Genomic DNA, 15269 nt, shown 5'->3' on the forward strand with positions numbered 1-15269 from the left:
GCGGTGAGTGGGGGGCCCCAGTGAGGGGGGTGGTCCTCGGGGAGGGGAGAGGGATGTGGAGGATGGCCAGGGGGAGGCCACGGAGCTTCCTGCCTTCATGAGACCCATCTTGACACCTGCAAGTGACAGAAGCCACTCAAGCTACCTGGAATAAAGGGGCTAACTGCACCCCCAGCTTCCCTCCGGAAATTCAGCTGTAGAACCCAGCATCAGGGAGCCAGCTCAGTCCCTCGGTCCTGGTGGGACTTTTGGGCAAGCATACTGATGGGCCAAACTTAGGACACATGCTCTGTCTGGTCCCATGAGTTGGTAGCTAGGAAGACAGGGTTGGGGGAGGGAAATGCAGCTTCTTGGTGGGGGGAGTGGACAGGGGTGCAGTGATTGACATCTCTAGTGTTTCCACCCCCCCTGCCCCAGTCTTGAACCTGAGGGGTTTTGGGGTTTTTTTTTTGCTGTACGCGGGCCTCTCACTGTTGCGGCCTCTCCCGTTGCGGAGCACAGGCTCCAGACGCGCAGGCCCAGCGGCCATGGCTCACGGGCCCAGCCGCTCCGCGGCATGTGGGATCTTCCCGGACCGGGACATGAACCCGTGTCCCCTGCATCGGCAGGCGGACTCTCAACCACTGCGCCACCAGGGAAGGCCCTGAGGGGTTTTTGACTCTGTTCCCTCCTCCAGGGCCCACCTGGACCAACAGGGATACGGGGTCTTGTGGGACACCCAGGCTCCCCGGTGAGTGATCCCAGTTTTGTGGCCATCCCCTGGATCCCTAGTGGGAAGGGACAGTGTTCTCCATGGTGACTCAGGCCCAGACTCAGCCCTGACACTGACCTACCCCTCCATGCCAACACTCAATATGAACTCACCCCAGAATCTGACTCAATCCTGACCTCAACCCCTGAACCCCATCACAGCCCTAATCTCAATACTGCTTGTGACCTTAACCTCAATCCCAACTCAGACCTGACCTTCACATCCAACAGTAGCCGAACCTGACCCAGTCTTACCCTTAACCCCAGTCCTGACCCACCCTCCAATGCAGACCCCAAACCTGGGCTCAAACTCTGATTCTACCTTGGCCCTAACCTCAAACCCTACCCTACATCTCAACCCCATCTGGACCTTCCCCTCATCACCTTAACTGACCTCAGCTTGACCCTGACTCACCACCCAATGCAAAGGTTTTAGAAAAACTTTGACTCAACCCTTGACTTCATTGCTAATCTCTGACGCTTAACCTGCATCCCCAACTTCAAACCCAGTCCTGACCCTCTCCAAACTGAATCCCAACCCTGAACCTCAATCCTGACTTTGGCCTTGAGCCTCTCTCCGACCCCTGACACAGACCCTAACTGTGCCTTGCCCTGTCCTCCCCCCAGGGGGCAGATGGGGCTCAGGGACGCCGGGGACCTCCAGGCCTCTTTGGGCAGAAAGGAGATGATGGAGTGAGAGGCTTCATGGGGGTGATTGGCCCCCCTGGCCTGCAGGTAGGTGTCTGAGTTTGAGGGTACAGCCTCTGGTCCTTCCCACTTTGTGCCCCAAGTTTGCCTCTTTGTTCCACAGGGGATGCCAGGCCCTCCTGGAGAAAAGGGAGAAGTTGGAGATGTAGGGCCCATGGTATGGACAATGGGGGAAAATGGGGTGGTGATGGTAGGGCGGGGGTGGCCATTAAACCAATTTGGGGGGGTCACAGGTCACATTGTCATTTTAAGGATCATGTGGGTCACCAGCATCAAGGGTGGTGTTTGTGATTAGTGGAGCTTTGAAGGACCATGGGGTCACTGGATGCTCTTCTGACTGTCCCACAGGGTCCCCATGGAGCTCCAGGCCCTCGGGGTCCCCAGGGCCCCAGCAGATCAGAGGTGAGGACTCTGGGGGAGGGCAGGATGCCTCAGAGGTGAGGACATAGCTTTCCCAAGAAGGGGCTGTTGGGATTGCACAGTCCCAGCTGTACCCCTTGCTGTCTCTCCAGGGTCCTCCGGGGCTGCCTGGGGGAGTTGGTCAGCCTGGAGCAGTGGGCGAGAAGGTGAGAGAGAGAGAGAACAGGAGTCTGCCTGGGGTGGGGAGGCACAACCAGTCCTGCCTGGGGGTGGCTGCCAGGATGGGAACTCTTCTCACCTTCACTTTGCCTCCTGCAGGGTGAGCCAGGGGAGCCTGGAGACCCGGGACCCCCAGGAATCCCAGGCATCCCTGTGAGTGACCTTTGTCCAGTGTCCCTGCACCCATCTCAGGGAATCCCTGACCCCTGGGCATCTAGGGCCACCATGACCTCTGCAGCCCTAAGTCACCCACTGACCCAGGACCTACAGGCATCCCCCGTTATCTTGATGACAGAGCCCTGAAAGGTATCAGGGGTGCTACACAAAGTTCTCTAGGTTGTATACTGCACAAGGGTGTAGGGCTGAGGAGGCAGGTGGGGCTCAGATCTAAACCACAAGCCCTGGCTTGGGGATGAGTTGCCCAGAGGGGATCCCTTTTCTGATTCACTCCAGGGTGGCACATGGGCTAGCCCAAATTTGCCCATGACCTCTGGGCAACTGGATCATCCTGACCCCTGACTCCTATAAATCCTAGATTCCTCTGACCTCTGACCCTTGGGCAGTCTAGGCTACTCTGACCCCTAACCCCAGGAAAGCCCCAGGCCACCCAGATTCCCGAGTCCAGGTATGCTAACCCTTGACCCCTGGAGAGGCCAGGCACCTCTGAACTCTGTTTCTGAAAAGGGGCCCAAGGGAGAAATTGGTGAAAAGGGGGATGCAGGCCCATCTGGGGCAGCTGGACCCCCGGGCAAGAAAGGCCCCCCCGGAGAGGATGGAGCAAAAGGGAACATGGTGAGTCCTGGGGGACATGGAGGGAGAGACTCGGGGAGGAGCACATGTGTCACCTTGAACCTGCTCCCCAACTTCCAGCCGGGGTGGGGGGGTCCCATCCTCCAGTGTGCTGATTCCACAAGCAACCCGGAACATGGCTGAGTAAATGAATGATTGAATGACAGAATGAATCAATATAAAAATGGAGTGGTTATATATCATTGCAGTAGGGGAAACTTGATTCCACACTGAGTTGTTCTAACAATGCTGGGAAGGTCAAGGTTGAGACTCATGCTAGGTCAGAGTTGGCTGATGAAGGATTTGCCATCAGGGCAGAGGTGGAGCCCCTCCCACCATGGCGATGGGGCTCGGGGTTGGGATGGAGGACAGCAAGGAGCTTCGGAGTCTGAGGGACCTTGATTTGAATCTCACCACCCCGCCACTCGCCGAGTCCTTTCTCTGAGGTCAGTTCTATCTGTGAGTCCCAAGCCTAGAGGATGCAGTGAGATGATGCATGGAACATACTTAGCTCACATTAAACACGAGAATGTTCCTTCTACCAGGGCTGGGATTTTGTGTTTTGTTCACCAGTGTATCCCAGCAACCAGAACTGTGCCTGGGCACAGTTAAATGAATGAATGAATGAACGCTCCGTCATTCAGAGATATAATTATCCATCATTCTGTGTTCCAGGGCCCCACAGGATTCCCAGGAGACCTAGGCCCCCCCGGAGACCCTGGGGTTTCGGTGAGTGTGACCCCTCCTTACTCGAAAGCCTAGCATATTCCCTATTCTGTTCCCATCTCCACAACGCCCCCACAGACCTGGGCAAGGTCAATGGAGGAAATAACCTTCACATTCCTCCAAACCTCACCCCTAAATTCTCATGTACCCCCATGACCCCTTCCGACTTTGTTCCTCCCACCACAGGGTCAAGACGGCCCCCCAGGGGAGAAGGGAGACCCTGGAGATGTGGGGGGACTGGTGAGTAGGGGAACAGAGGATGTGGTGCATGAAGAGGGGGGTCGGGGCTGGTGGGTGGGTGAATTGGGGGGTCAGGAGAGTGGGTTAATGAGGTACCCAGGGCCCTTGTAGATGCACCTGCTTTGCCTCTCTGGGTCCTCACCGTGAATGTGAGTAGCTTGAGGGTAGAGGCGGGAGATGGCTGGTGCTGGGTGATATGTGGGGAAGGCTGTCTTCACATCAAAGGCATCTTGATGGGGATGTATATATACGTATAACTGATTCACTTTGTTATAAAGCAGAAACTAACACACCATTGTAAAGCAATTCTACTCCAATAAAGATGTTTAAAAAAAAATAAAAAGGCATCCTGAAACCGTCATTCTCAACTACCCTGCTGGTTATAATCTCCAGGGTCCACCTGGTGCTTCTGGGGAACCCGGTCCCTCTGGGCCCCCTGGCAAAAGGGTGAGTGATGAGTACCCCACCACCACCTCCTGTCTGCCCTGGCTCCATCACAGCCCCCCACTCACATTTTCTCCCCTAAGGGTCCTTCTGGTCGCACGGGTCGAGAAGGCAGAGAAGGGGAGAAAGGTACCAAGGTGAGTGCCCCCTGCCAAGGGGTGGGGGGCCCTTGTCCTGACCTGTCAGCCAACAGTTGGGCCATCAGAATGGGGAGAGGCCTGGGACACAACGGGTGCTCCAGTTCCGACCCCTCCCTGCTGGTTCTTGGCTGGCGGGTCAGGAGGCAGCCACCCCCTGACTCTCTCTGCCCCCTCCCCTGCCCCTGTGCTTTTCAGGGGGAACCAGGTCCTGACGGGCCCCCAGGGAGGACAGGCCCAGTGGGGACTCGAGGGCCCCCTGGGCGTGTCGGGCCTGAGGGTCTTCGAGGGATCCCCGGCCCTGTGGTGAGTGGGGTGGGAACAGGGACAGGGTCGGGGGGGGGCGGATCCTGCCTTCCTTATGTGCTCCCATCTTGTAATTTCTCACCATAGTTAGAAGGAGCTGACCCTGGTGGGCAGCGGGACATCCACATTGAGTTCTGGCAGAGTTCAGCCCCCCATGTTCTGCTTTGCCCTAGGGTGAAGCAGGCCTGCTGGGACCTCCTGGACAGTTGGGCCCTCCTGGCCCCCTGGTAAGAGACTTCTTTGTCCCTGAGGTCCCAGCACTGGGAACCACACTGGGCATCCAGTGAGCATCTAGTGACCATGGGTGTTGATGCTGCAGACTGACCACTCATTGACTATCCATCTGATGGTCAACCCTGACCATCTATACTAACCATCTCTTCTGATCACTCATCTCAGTGGTCTACACTGACTATCCACACTGACCCTCTATCTTGATGGTCTACATTGACCAAACAGACCACCTATCTTAATAGCCTACACTGACCATCTACATTGATGTTGACCACTGACCATCCAAGTTGGCCGTGCTCCAACAAACCCCTTCATTCATCTCTCATCGTCCCTCCTCTTTCTTGGCCATCATCCCCATGACCACTTCCCTGGTAATTCCATTTGAAACCTGGGTAATTTCCCATTTGACCATCCCCCAGTCACTCACATGGACCTTGCGGCTTTCTGTTTGAGACTCACCAGCTGACCCTAACTCTTCTTCCAGGGGCCCTCTGGACTCCCAGGGCTGAAGGGAGATGCTGGCCTCAAGGGGGAAAAGGTAAGGATACCTCCTTCCATTATTCTCCTCCCCCACTTAACCCCCCTCTCCTCCACCCTTACCTCCCTCTGTAGCCAGAGGGCTAGGAGATTGGAGTCTCCTCTACTACTCCAAGGCTCTAGGAGAAAAATCTCCCAATCCCCCGCCCACACTTCTTCCCCAACATGTGCCTCTTTTATCCTCCAGGGCCACATCGGATTAATTGGTCTCATTGGCCCCCCTGGGGAGGCTGGTGAGAAAGGGGATCAGGGTTTGCCAGGAGTGCAAGGCCCTGCTGGCCTCCAGGGAGAACCTGTGAGTGTGTGTCCTGCCTTGAGTGGGAAGATTGTGTTCAGAGGGTGGTGGGAAGGCAGAAGTGGGGCTTGTTTGGAGACTGTGGGTATGGGGATTCGGGAAGCCTGGGTCTAGAATGATAGGGGTTGTGTCTGGAGAAAATGGGGGACTCTCTCTGGGGACTTGAAGGTTGAAGTCTGCATCTGGGGTTTGGGGTCTTCTTTGGAGGGAACTGGAAGCCTGTCTGGGGGATGTGTCTGGACCATAGGGATGAACCCTAACAATGATGACTCTGATGTCCTTTCTCCAGGGTTCCCCTGGTCCCGTCGGCTCTCTGGGCCACCCTGGACCCCGAGGTGTGGTGGTGAGTATGAGGGATTTGTGGGGTGGGGTCACCTTGTTGGGCCAGCCAGGACCCCGGCTCTCCCTGTCTCTACCCCACAGGGTCCTCCAGGACAGAAAGGTTCAAAGGGGTCCCTGGTGAGTACTCACTGTTCCCTCGGGCTCCCACATCCCAGCTTCCCAGCCCCCTTCACTGCGCTAGAACCCTCAGGGCCTTTGCATTCATTCATTTATTTTTTCAGTCAGTCAGGCATTCAACAAGTATTTCTTCGACACCTACCATTGTATTTTATCAAATCTAAGATGCCATCCATTGTAAGATGAGCCATTATTTTATAAACTGCTATGGAAGAAAACAGTTCTACCAAGTAAACTATGACTTGTCACAGATGTTAAGATGATGACTTCAGAGGTGTTCACATATAGAAAGAAAATGTGCGGTTTATGCTTGGTGCTGAAAATTGCATGTCCTTACCCCCAGTGCTGTGTGTGTGTGTGTGTGTGTGTTTGTGTTGGCAGGCAGCGGTCTCCATAGACAGAGTTCACACCCAAATGACTTCTCCCTACAGGGATCCCAAGGTCCCCGCGGAGACACTGGACCCCCAGGTCCCCCCGGCCCCCAGGTGAGTTACCCAGGGACTGTGTTGGAGTGTGTCCCCCTTGGGTCCCTCAGTGCCCAGAACTGGGTGGAACACCAGGTGTTCAGGGGGTGCAGGTGGGGTGGGAGGTGGCCCCAAAAGCTGAAGGAGGATCTGGGCTGTGTGTAGGGCGTTGGGGGGGACATCCATGGGGGCTCTGACCGTATCTCGGATGTCCATCTCTCCTGGCCTTTCTCTGTCTCTATCTCAAACACTTGTTTCACTATTTTACCTTTGTTTCTCTCTTCCGGGCGCACCCTCTCTCTGTCTCTCTCTGTCCTTGTCTCTCTCTCTCTCCTTTGCCTGACTTTGTGGTTCTGTCTCTTTTTATCCTCTCTCCACTTCGGCCTCTCCCCATCTCTGAGCCCTTCTGTCTCTCTCCTTCCCGTGTCTCTGTTTCTGACTGTCTATTTCTCCTTGGCCCTGTCTCTATCTCTCCCTCCCCTTTCTCCTCTCCCCCTACCCCTGTGTCTTTCTGCCCCCCACGTCTTTCATTTCTGCCCCTCTCTCTCCCTGTCTCTTCCTCCTGCGTCTCTGATCTCCTCCTCTCCTCCATCCCCACCTCCGCCCAGGGTCCATCCGCGCAGCTGCACGGGCTGCGCCGGCGCCGGCGCTCGGTCCCGAGCCCGGGAGTCCCGGAGGGCGCCCTGGAGGAGGTGCTGGCCTCGATCACGTCGCTGAGCTTCGAGCTGGAGCAGCTGCGACGCCCTCCGGGCACGGCTGAGAACCCGGGCCTCGTGTGCAGCGAGTTGCACCGCAACCACCCGCATTTGCCCGACGGTGAGGTTCCGTCCCTCCCCCGGTGGGCGGGGAGCCTTGGGGTCCGCCCGGCTCATCCGCCCTACCTGGCTCTGCGGCAGGGGAATACTGGATTGACCCCAATCAGGGCTGCGCGCGGGATGCGCTCAGGGTTTTCTGCAACTTCACGGCGGGAGGAGAGACCTGCCTTTACCCAGACAAGAAGTTTGAGACCGTGAGTACCTCTGGGGGTGAAGTGGGAGGTGGTGGTTGTGGAAGGAGGGACCAGATTCTGGAAACCATTTCATTCATACCCTGTCCACACACACACACACACACACACACACACACACCAGGCGTTGACTGGGACTTTATTTTTCCTTCAACTAACATCTATTGAGCACCTACTGTATGCCAACTCCTTGAAATGCTGGGGTTACAGCAGAGAATCCAAAAAAAAAAAAAACTGCTTTGCTTTTATGGAGCTCATTTTCTATGGGGAAAGACAGATAAGAAAATCTAGTAAAGAAATCAATAATGATGGAGAACCTTGAAATAGCAGGTATGTGTGCCAGCCCTAAGTGCTTGGCTGCATTAACAACCACCGATGTGGCCATTCTGTTATCATCCCTAAAGTAGGTAACCAACAAGAACCTACTGTGTAGCACAGGGAACTATATTCAATATTTTGTAATAACCTATAAGGAGAAAGAATCTGAAAAAAATAGATATGTATGTATGTATAACTGAATCACTTTTCTGTAACCTGAAACTAACACAACATTGTAAATCAACTATACTTCAATTAAAAAAATAAAATTCTGTTATCATCCCCCAGACAGGGAAACTGAGGCACAGAGAGGGACAAGATTACCCACGACAGTCTGGCTCTTGTCCCAGCCCTTAACCACGCTCTATAGTGCCTCCTAACCTGCTGTCTTATAGGCCCCATGGGCTCACTGCCCTCCACCTGGTTCCCCAGAAACCCTGAGCTTCCCCATCAGGGAGCCCTGAGCCTAACAGCCTCTGACACCAAGCACCAGGCTTGGCTATAGAGGGCAGTGGGTGTGCAGTGAGCTTCTGAACCCTGGACTGCTCAGACTGGAATCCAGATCTGTCACCTCAGTTTTTTCATCTGTAAAGTGGGGTTCAAGAAAGTATCTACCTCATAGGGTGGTTGTGCCCTTGAGGCGCCAATGAACATATCAGGGGACACTGAATGAACACTGACCATGTGTGTCGCTGTGTTAATACCTCTACTGCAGGTAAAACACGTTGTAAGCTCAGGGCCTGCAAAAGTGCCCAATAATGTCCTTCTTATTTATTCTTATTTTTTACTGGTCAGAGCCCTGGTTTAGTGGGAACTCAGATACCCTAGTGGATGCAAATTTAGACGAGCTCACCCCCACCCAATTTATGGGGGCTTGAGGGCAGGGCTTGATCTCTAAACAGTTGCTGACACCTGAGGCTTGATCTCTCACCAGCTCATCTTCCTTCTGCCCAGAGAGAGGCTGGGGCAGGGAGTGAGGAACATTCTTGGTTTGGGTTCCCCAGACACAGACCCTGAGATGAGGGTTTGACAAGGGCAAGTCATTTATTTAGGAGGTGATCCCAGGAGGGGTAAGTGAGAGGGGCCAGGGGAGGCAGCCAATAAGGGGTGTGCTGTTAAAACATCACCGTTGGACACCCAAGGCTCAGTTCCACTGGGGACTTCCAGGAGACAGTGTAGGGTAGGCTCCTGGGAGCTGTCCCCCACCTCGGGGAGAGGGAGCCGGGGCATTTATCCACCAGCTCTCATCAATCATTGGTGGAGGCTGCCTCAGAAGGCGGGAACACCCAGCCTCTTGGGTCCGTCCTGTGCACCAGCCAAGTCCAGTCCAACAGTCAGAGAACAGACTGAGAGTCCCTGATACTTACAGTCAGTAGCTTTCATTGTGGGGAGATAAATGCAGAAAGGACATGGTGGCCCCCTGGGGCACCTGCTACACCGTCCCCTCCATTCCCCAGGTGAAACTGGCCTCCTGGTCCAGAGAAAAGCTGGGAAGCTGGTATAGCACATTCCGTCGAGGGAAGAAGGTGAGTTGCCCTGGAGGCCAAGGTGGGGATGGTATAAAAATTGGTGGGAACCAGCATGGGAATTGGAGGAGGTGAGATGAAAAGGATAGACTCACTTTGCCTCTTGATGATCACAGCATCAGATGTATGACAGGGCAAAGCACAGGTCCTGGTGGCGATCCAGAGGCAGTGCTGGAAGGACCTGAAGGCTTCCTGGTAGAAGTCACAGCTCAGCTGAGGTCTAAGGAATAAGTTGGGTTGCAAGTTTGGGAGGACAAGGAATAGTGTTCCAGGCAGATGGAACAGGATATACGAAGGCCCAGAGTCAAGAGAGGGCCTGGTAAATTTAAAGAAAAGGTGACTTGCTGTGCTCTAGAGAGTGTGAGGGGGAATGTGGTAGGAGAGGAGGCTGGGGAGGTGGGTGTGAGCTAGGCCCACTTCCTCAGAAAGATCTATGAGCAGTAGGGAGCCATGGAATGTTTTTAAGTGAGGGAGGCACCGAGATTAAATCTCTGTGATAGAAAAATGCCTCTGAGCTGGTGGTGGTGGTGATGGGGAAATTGGAGGCCGGGAGACCCAGAAGACTGATGTGTTGGTCCAAGAGAGCAAGGAAGGGACCAGGCTGGAGCTGGTGCTATGGGGATGGAGAGGAGGGCATGGCTTAGAACAACCTCTAAGAGGGCGAGTCAGTACGACCTAGTAATTGATGGGATGACAAGTCAATAGGACCTAGTAACTGATGAGATGGCACGATAGTAATTGATGAGATGGAGGGGAGGGAAGGGATAGGGATGACACCCAGGTTCCTGGTTTGAGGGACTGATGTCTAGTGAGGTTCTGAGATATGTAAATGGAAAGAAGGTCAGGTTTACAGGATGGAGTGGAAATCTTGGGTTCATTTGGGATTTGTTTATGTAACATATATGTGTATGCTAAACGTTGGGAGCATAGCAGCAAAGAAAAGTTCCTAACTTCATGAAGTTGGTATTCTACTGGGAATAGGACCAAGGAAGCAGACAGACAATAACCAAGGAAACAAAGCTATAATATAATGTCAGGGTGTATCTTGGTTTGGGTTCCCCTGAAAGAGACCCTGAGGCAAAGACTCGATTGCAAGGGGTTTACCAGGGACGTGATTCCAGAAAACATCAATTGTGGAACATGAAAGGGTACAGGGAAGAGAAGGAAGCCAGGACGCGTTACCAAGCCAGTTATCTCAAGTTAATAATATATTTTATGTAACCCAATATACCCAAAATATTGTCATATCAATATAAAGATTATTGAGGCATTTAAAACTTTCCCCCTCTGAGTTCTTCGGAGTCTGGTACATATTTTATATTTATAGCACATCGTAATTTGGGCACTAACTTTCCTTGGAAGTACTTAGATTGCATAAAACCTGCAGTTGAAAAAGTAGATTCACATCCTCAAGTTGTTCCAAACCTCAGTTTTCTGATAAATGGATTGAAGCTCAGTTATCAGTTATAAATTAACGTTACAAGTTTTAAATTAAATAATTAAATAAAAAAATAAAATTTAAATGGATGGACCTAGAGATTAGCATACTAAGTGTAGTAGGTCAGACAAATATATGATATCACTTACATATGGAATCTAAAAAAATGATAGAAATGAACTTATTTACAAAACAGAAGTAGACTTACAGACATAGAAAACAAACTTACAGTTACCAAAGGGGAAAGGGGAGGGAGGGATAAATTAGGCGTTTGAAATTAACAGATACACACTACTATATATAAAATAGATGAACAATGAGGACCTACTGTATAGCACAGGGAACTATATATTCAATATCTTGTAATAACCTATAATGAAAAAGAATCTGAAAAATAATATATATATGAGTATATGTGTGTATATATATATATATATATATATATACACACACACATACACAAATAACTAAAACTTTTCACTGTAAATCTGAAAACAACACGACATCGTAAATCAACTATACTTCAATTTTTTTTTTTTTTTTTTTTTACGGCAGGCGGACTCTCAACCACTGCGCCACCAGGGAAGCCCTTATACTTCAATTTTAAAAAAATGAGTGCCAACAGAAAAAAATTAAAATTTAAATAAAGTTTTGAAAACTTTCTCAGTCTCACCGGCTGCATTTCAAAGACTCAATAGCCACACGTGCCTAGGGGCTTGCAAGAGAACCGTGGACGGCCGGATGGCTGGTGGGGCTGATAAAGATGAGGACGTGGCAGGGCGGGCAGGTCTGCGGTGGGTGGAGATCCTGGGAGGTGGGTACCTCAGAAAGAGTAGAGGCGAATGGAGCACGCTCACCTCTCCTTTGTCCCGCCTCCAGTTCTCCTACGTGGATGCTGATGGGGCCCCGGTGAGTGTGGTACAGTTGACCTTCCTGAAGTTGCTGAGTGCCACAGCCCGCCAGAGCTTCACATACTCCTGCCAGAACTCGGCCGCCTGGCTGGACGAAGCTGCAGGAGACCATGGCCGCTCTGTCAGTTTCCTTGGGACCAACGGGGAGGAGCTGTCCTTCAACCAGACGGCAGCAGCCACCATCACTGTCCCCTACGATGGCTGCAGGGTAAGGGAGGGGTGAGGGGCTGGCCAGAGCAGGGCGGGAGGCTGTGGCTACCCTCCCCCTGACTCAGCATCCGTGTCTTCCCACGGTCAGCTCCGGAAGGGACAGACGAAGACCCTCTTCCAGTTCAGCTCTTCCCGAGTGGGATTTCTGCCCTTATGGGACGTGGCGTCCGCTGACTTTGGCCAGACGAACCAGAAGTTTGGGTTTGAACTGGGCCCCGTCTGCTTTAGCAGCTGAGAGCTTCATGGGTGGGAGGGAAAATGAGGGAGCCCCAGATGGGGCACATTTGGTGCTGAGGCTTTGAAGCCATCACATTTATCGTCTCCTGGGACTGTGGAGCCGGGGGAGAGTCTGTTCATCACCGTCAAACAGTATTCCTTCTCCATTCCGGGGGTCTGGAGGCTGGACTCCCCTGGCCCATGAGTCCCGTTTCCCTGCACTTCACCCCGGCTGGCATAACTGTAGTCTGGCTCTGTCTCCCCTTCATGCTCACCCGATGCTCAACTCCCTCCCCTGACCCCCATGCAATGAACTTCTAACTCAGAGCTGATGAATGCCCCCCATGCCTGCCTCCCACCCCTCAGTCAGTGCTCTCAACACCCTTTGGTGCTACCTTCCGCATAGTTAAGCACTGGATGTCTCCTGATCCCAGGCTGGGACCTCTTCACTCATTCCTATTTTCAGGTGGGTTCACAGTGAACGGACTGAAGTCAGACGACAGAGGGAAGTGGGACTTCCCTGGGCTGAGCTGTGTGTTCCTTCTGCTGCCTCAGCCCCGCTAGCTCTGAATACTGCTTCCCCCCATATCTCCCCAAATGCACCTTGCCATGCCAGATGGTTTGGGGGCCAAGATGGTGGGGGGTAAATCAGGATCCTAATGGTGCTGCCCTATTTATACCTGGGTCTGTATTAAAAGGGAAAACCCCCTCTGTTGTATATTTCATCTGCTTCTTCCTTAGGGAGGGCTGGGATATGATGAGAGAGATTCATTCTAGCGTGATCCCCAAGTCCGCTCCCCACTGCCCCAGGCCATAGGGCATAATCTCAAGTCTGAGAATAAACCAGTGAACTGTGTCCCTGTCTGCCTTTCATTTGACGCTGGCCATATCTCTCTTAGGGTCAGGCTCTTGTCTCACCCAAGGAATCTGCCACCACCTGTCTTAATAATTGAGTCTTTTGGTAGAGGTAGCTTTGGGGGTCGGGGAACCTAATTATAATGGGATTCACTGGAAGTGATGGGCCTGTTTATTAACTTAGGCTGCTAGAGGAAAAGTTAAAAAAATAGATCTCTAAGAGAGCGGATCTTACATGTTCTCAGGACAAAAAAAGAAATGGTAAATATGTGACATGAGGGAGGTGTTAGCTAATGTTACGGTGGTGATCTTTTTGCCATATATAAGTGTATCAAATCAACATGTTATATACACTTTAAACATCTACAATGTTATATGTCTATTATATCTCAATAAAGCTGGGGAAAATTGTGAACCTATTAGGAAGACATTTAACTTTAAAAAAGAAAATAGACAGATCTCCATGTTGACCTTGATTGGTCTTGGAATCACTGCCTGAGCTCAGGGGATGTATCAAGAGGTGACATGGAATGTGGTTTTGGTTTGAGATAAAACGACTAGGGGTCAAAGTTTTGGGTGGCAGGTCAAGGGAGTGAGTTGGGGGTGAAGAGAATTGAATTATGAGTTGACCCTTGTGGTGAGTTGCAGGCTAGGGGTTAAGGGTAGGGTAAATTACATTGAAGTGGGTTGAAGATAAGTTGAGTTGGAGGGTGGTTTGAAGTGTGTTGAATCAGTTTGGGGATCTGTTGAATTGGGGGTTGGAATGATGAGTGGATTGCATTAAGGGTTTGGAATTGGATATTGGGTTGAATTGAATTAGGGTTGATTTAAGAAGTAGAATGAACTGAGTAGAGGTAAGTAGGGGTTACTATGAATATGGGGTAGGGATTGCCAGTGTGGTAAGTTAAGATGTGATCAGTTAAGATGAGAGTTGGGTTTGGGGTGACTTGAATTTGGGGTTAGATGTTGGGTTGAAGGTTTTAAAAAACAGATTTATTGAGATATAATTCACATACCATATAATTCACCCATTTAAAGTGTATAATTAAATGGTTTTTAGGGTATTCACAGACTTGTGCAACCATAACCGCAATCAATTTGGAACATTTTCATCACCTCAGAAAGAAATCCCATATCCGTGAGCAGTCACCCATCATCTCCTCCAAACCTCTCAGTGGTAGGAAACCACTAATCTTTCTGTCTCTGTGGATTTGCCTGTTCTCCACATTTCATATAAACGGAATCATACAATACGTGGTCCTTTATGTCTGGCTTCTTTCATTTAGCATAATAATGTCACAGTTCATGTTGCAGAATGCATCAGAACTTCATTCCTTGTTATTGTTGAATAATAATTTACTGCATTTTGTTTATCCATTCAGCACTTGATAGACATTGTTGAGTTAGGAGTGATGGAGGGCTGGTGTGAGTTAAGTTGGATCAGGTGGGATTGTGTGGGTAGAGGTAGCAGGTTGGAGTGAATTGCCTCCCTCAAACCCAGGGCTTGGGACTTCCCTGGTGGCGCAGTGGTTAAGAATCCACCTGACAACGCAGGGGACATGGGTTCGAGCCCTGGTCCTGGAAGATCCCACATGCCGTGGAGCAACTGAGCCCGTGCACCGCAACTACTGAGCCTGCACTCTGGAGCCCGCGAGCCACAACTACTGAAGACTGCAAGCCACAACTACTGAAGCCCACGTGCCTAGAGCCCGTGCTCCGCAACAAGAGAAGACACCGCAATGAAAAGCCCGTGCACCGCAACGAAGAGTAACCCCTGCTCACTGCAACTAGAGAAAGCCCATGCCCAGCAACAAAGACCCAATGTAGCCAAAAATAAATAAATAAATTTATTTTAAAAAAAACCCCAAACCAGAGCTTACTCTGCTATTCCTGCCAGCAGCCCTCTGAGGCCACCTGAATACTTGCTCTAGATTCCTTTATTCATTCCATAAATGTTACTGAGAGTGCTAACTCTATGAAGAATATTGGTGCCCAGAGGTTAATCAATGAGTTCATCCCTTTACTCACTTATTCATTTGTTTAGCTCTACTGAGTGTGTACTAAGCACTAGGCATTGCTCCGGATGCTGGGGATAGAAGAAAGATGCCGTATCTGCCCCTC

At 51.4% G+C, this 15269-nt stretch overlaps 1 protein-coding gene across 1 annotated transcript in view; it reads left to right on the forward strand.

Annotated features, from left to right (window-relative positions):
- The window catches only part of COL5A3 (collagen type V alpha 3 chain), a 38565-nt gene extending 25416 nt beyond the window's left edge, over positions 1 to 13149 (forward strand). Inside the window, exons 43-65 of the mRNA XM_024746005.1 lie at positions 677 to 730; positions 1378 to 1485; positions 1562 to 1615; positions 1807 to 1860; positions 1971 to 2024; positions 2137 to 2190; positions 2722 to 2829; positions 3502 to 3555; positions 3739 to 3792; positions 4186 to 4239; positions 4320 to 4373; positions 4572 to 4679; positions 4853 to 4906; positions 5398 to 5451; positions 5638 to 5745; positions 6035 to 6088; positions 6169 to 6204; positions 6636 to 6689; positions 7277 to 7484; positions 7565 to 7677; positions 9450 to 9518; positions 11836 to 12075; positions 12166 to 13149. Coding sequence (XP_024601773.1) covers positions 677 to 730; positions 1378 to 1485; positions 1562 to 1615; positions 1807 to 1860; positions 1971 to 2024; positions 2137 to 2190; positions 2722 to 2829; positions 3502 to 3555; positions 3739 to 3792; positions 4186 to 4239; positions 4320 to 4373; positions 4572 to 4679; positions 4853 to 4906; positions 5398 to 5451; positions 5638 to 5745; positions 6035 to 6088; positions 6169 to 6204; positions 6636 to 6689; positions 7277 to 7484; positions 7565 to 7677; positions 9450 to 9518; positions 11836 to 12075; positions 12166 to 12312 — 1947 coding nt within the window. The 3' untranslated portion in view covers positions 12313 to 13149. The remainder of the gene's footprint in view (positions 1 to 676; positions 731 to 1377; positions 1486 to 1561; positions 1616 to 1806; positions 1861 to 1970; positions 2025 to 2136; positions 2191 to 2721; positions 2830 to 3501; positions 3556 to 3738; positions 3793 to 4185; positions 4240 to 4319; positions 4374 to 4571; positions 4680 to 4852; positions 4907 to 5397; positions 5452 to 5637; positions 5746 to 6034; positions 6089 to 6168; positions 6205 to 6635; positions 6690 to 7276; positions 7485 to 7564; positions 7678 to 9449; positions 9519 to 11835; positions 12076 to 12165) is intronic.
- The last annotated feature ends 2120 nt before the right edge of the window (positions 13150 to 15269 follow it).

This window comes from Neophocaena asiaeorientalis, unplaced genomic scaffold (assembly GCF_003031525.2).
Source record: "Neophocaena asiaeorientalis asiaeorientalis breed wild unplaced genomic scaffold, Neophocaena_asiaeorientalis_V1.1 scaffold357, whole genome shotgun sequence".
NCBI lineage: Eukaryota > Metazoa > Chordata > Mammalia > Artiodactyla > Phocoenidae > Neophocaena > Neophocaena asiaeorientalis.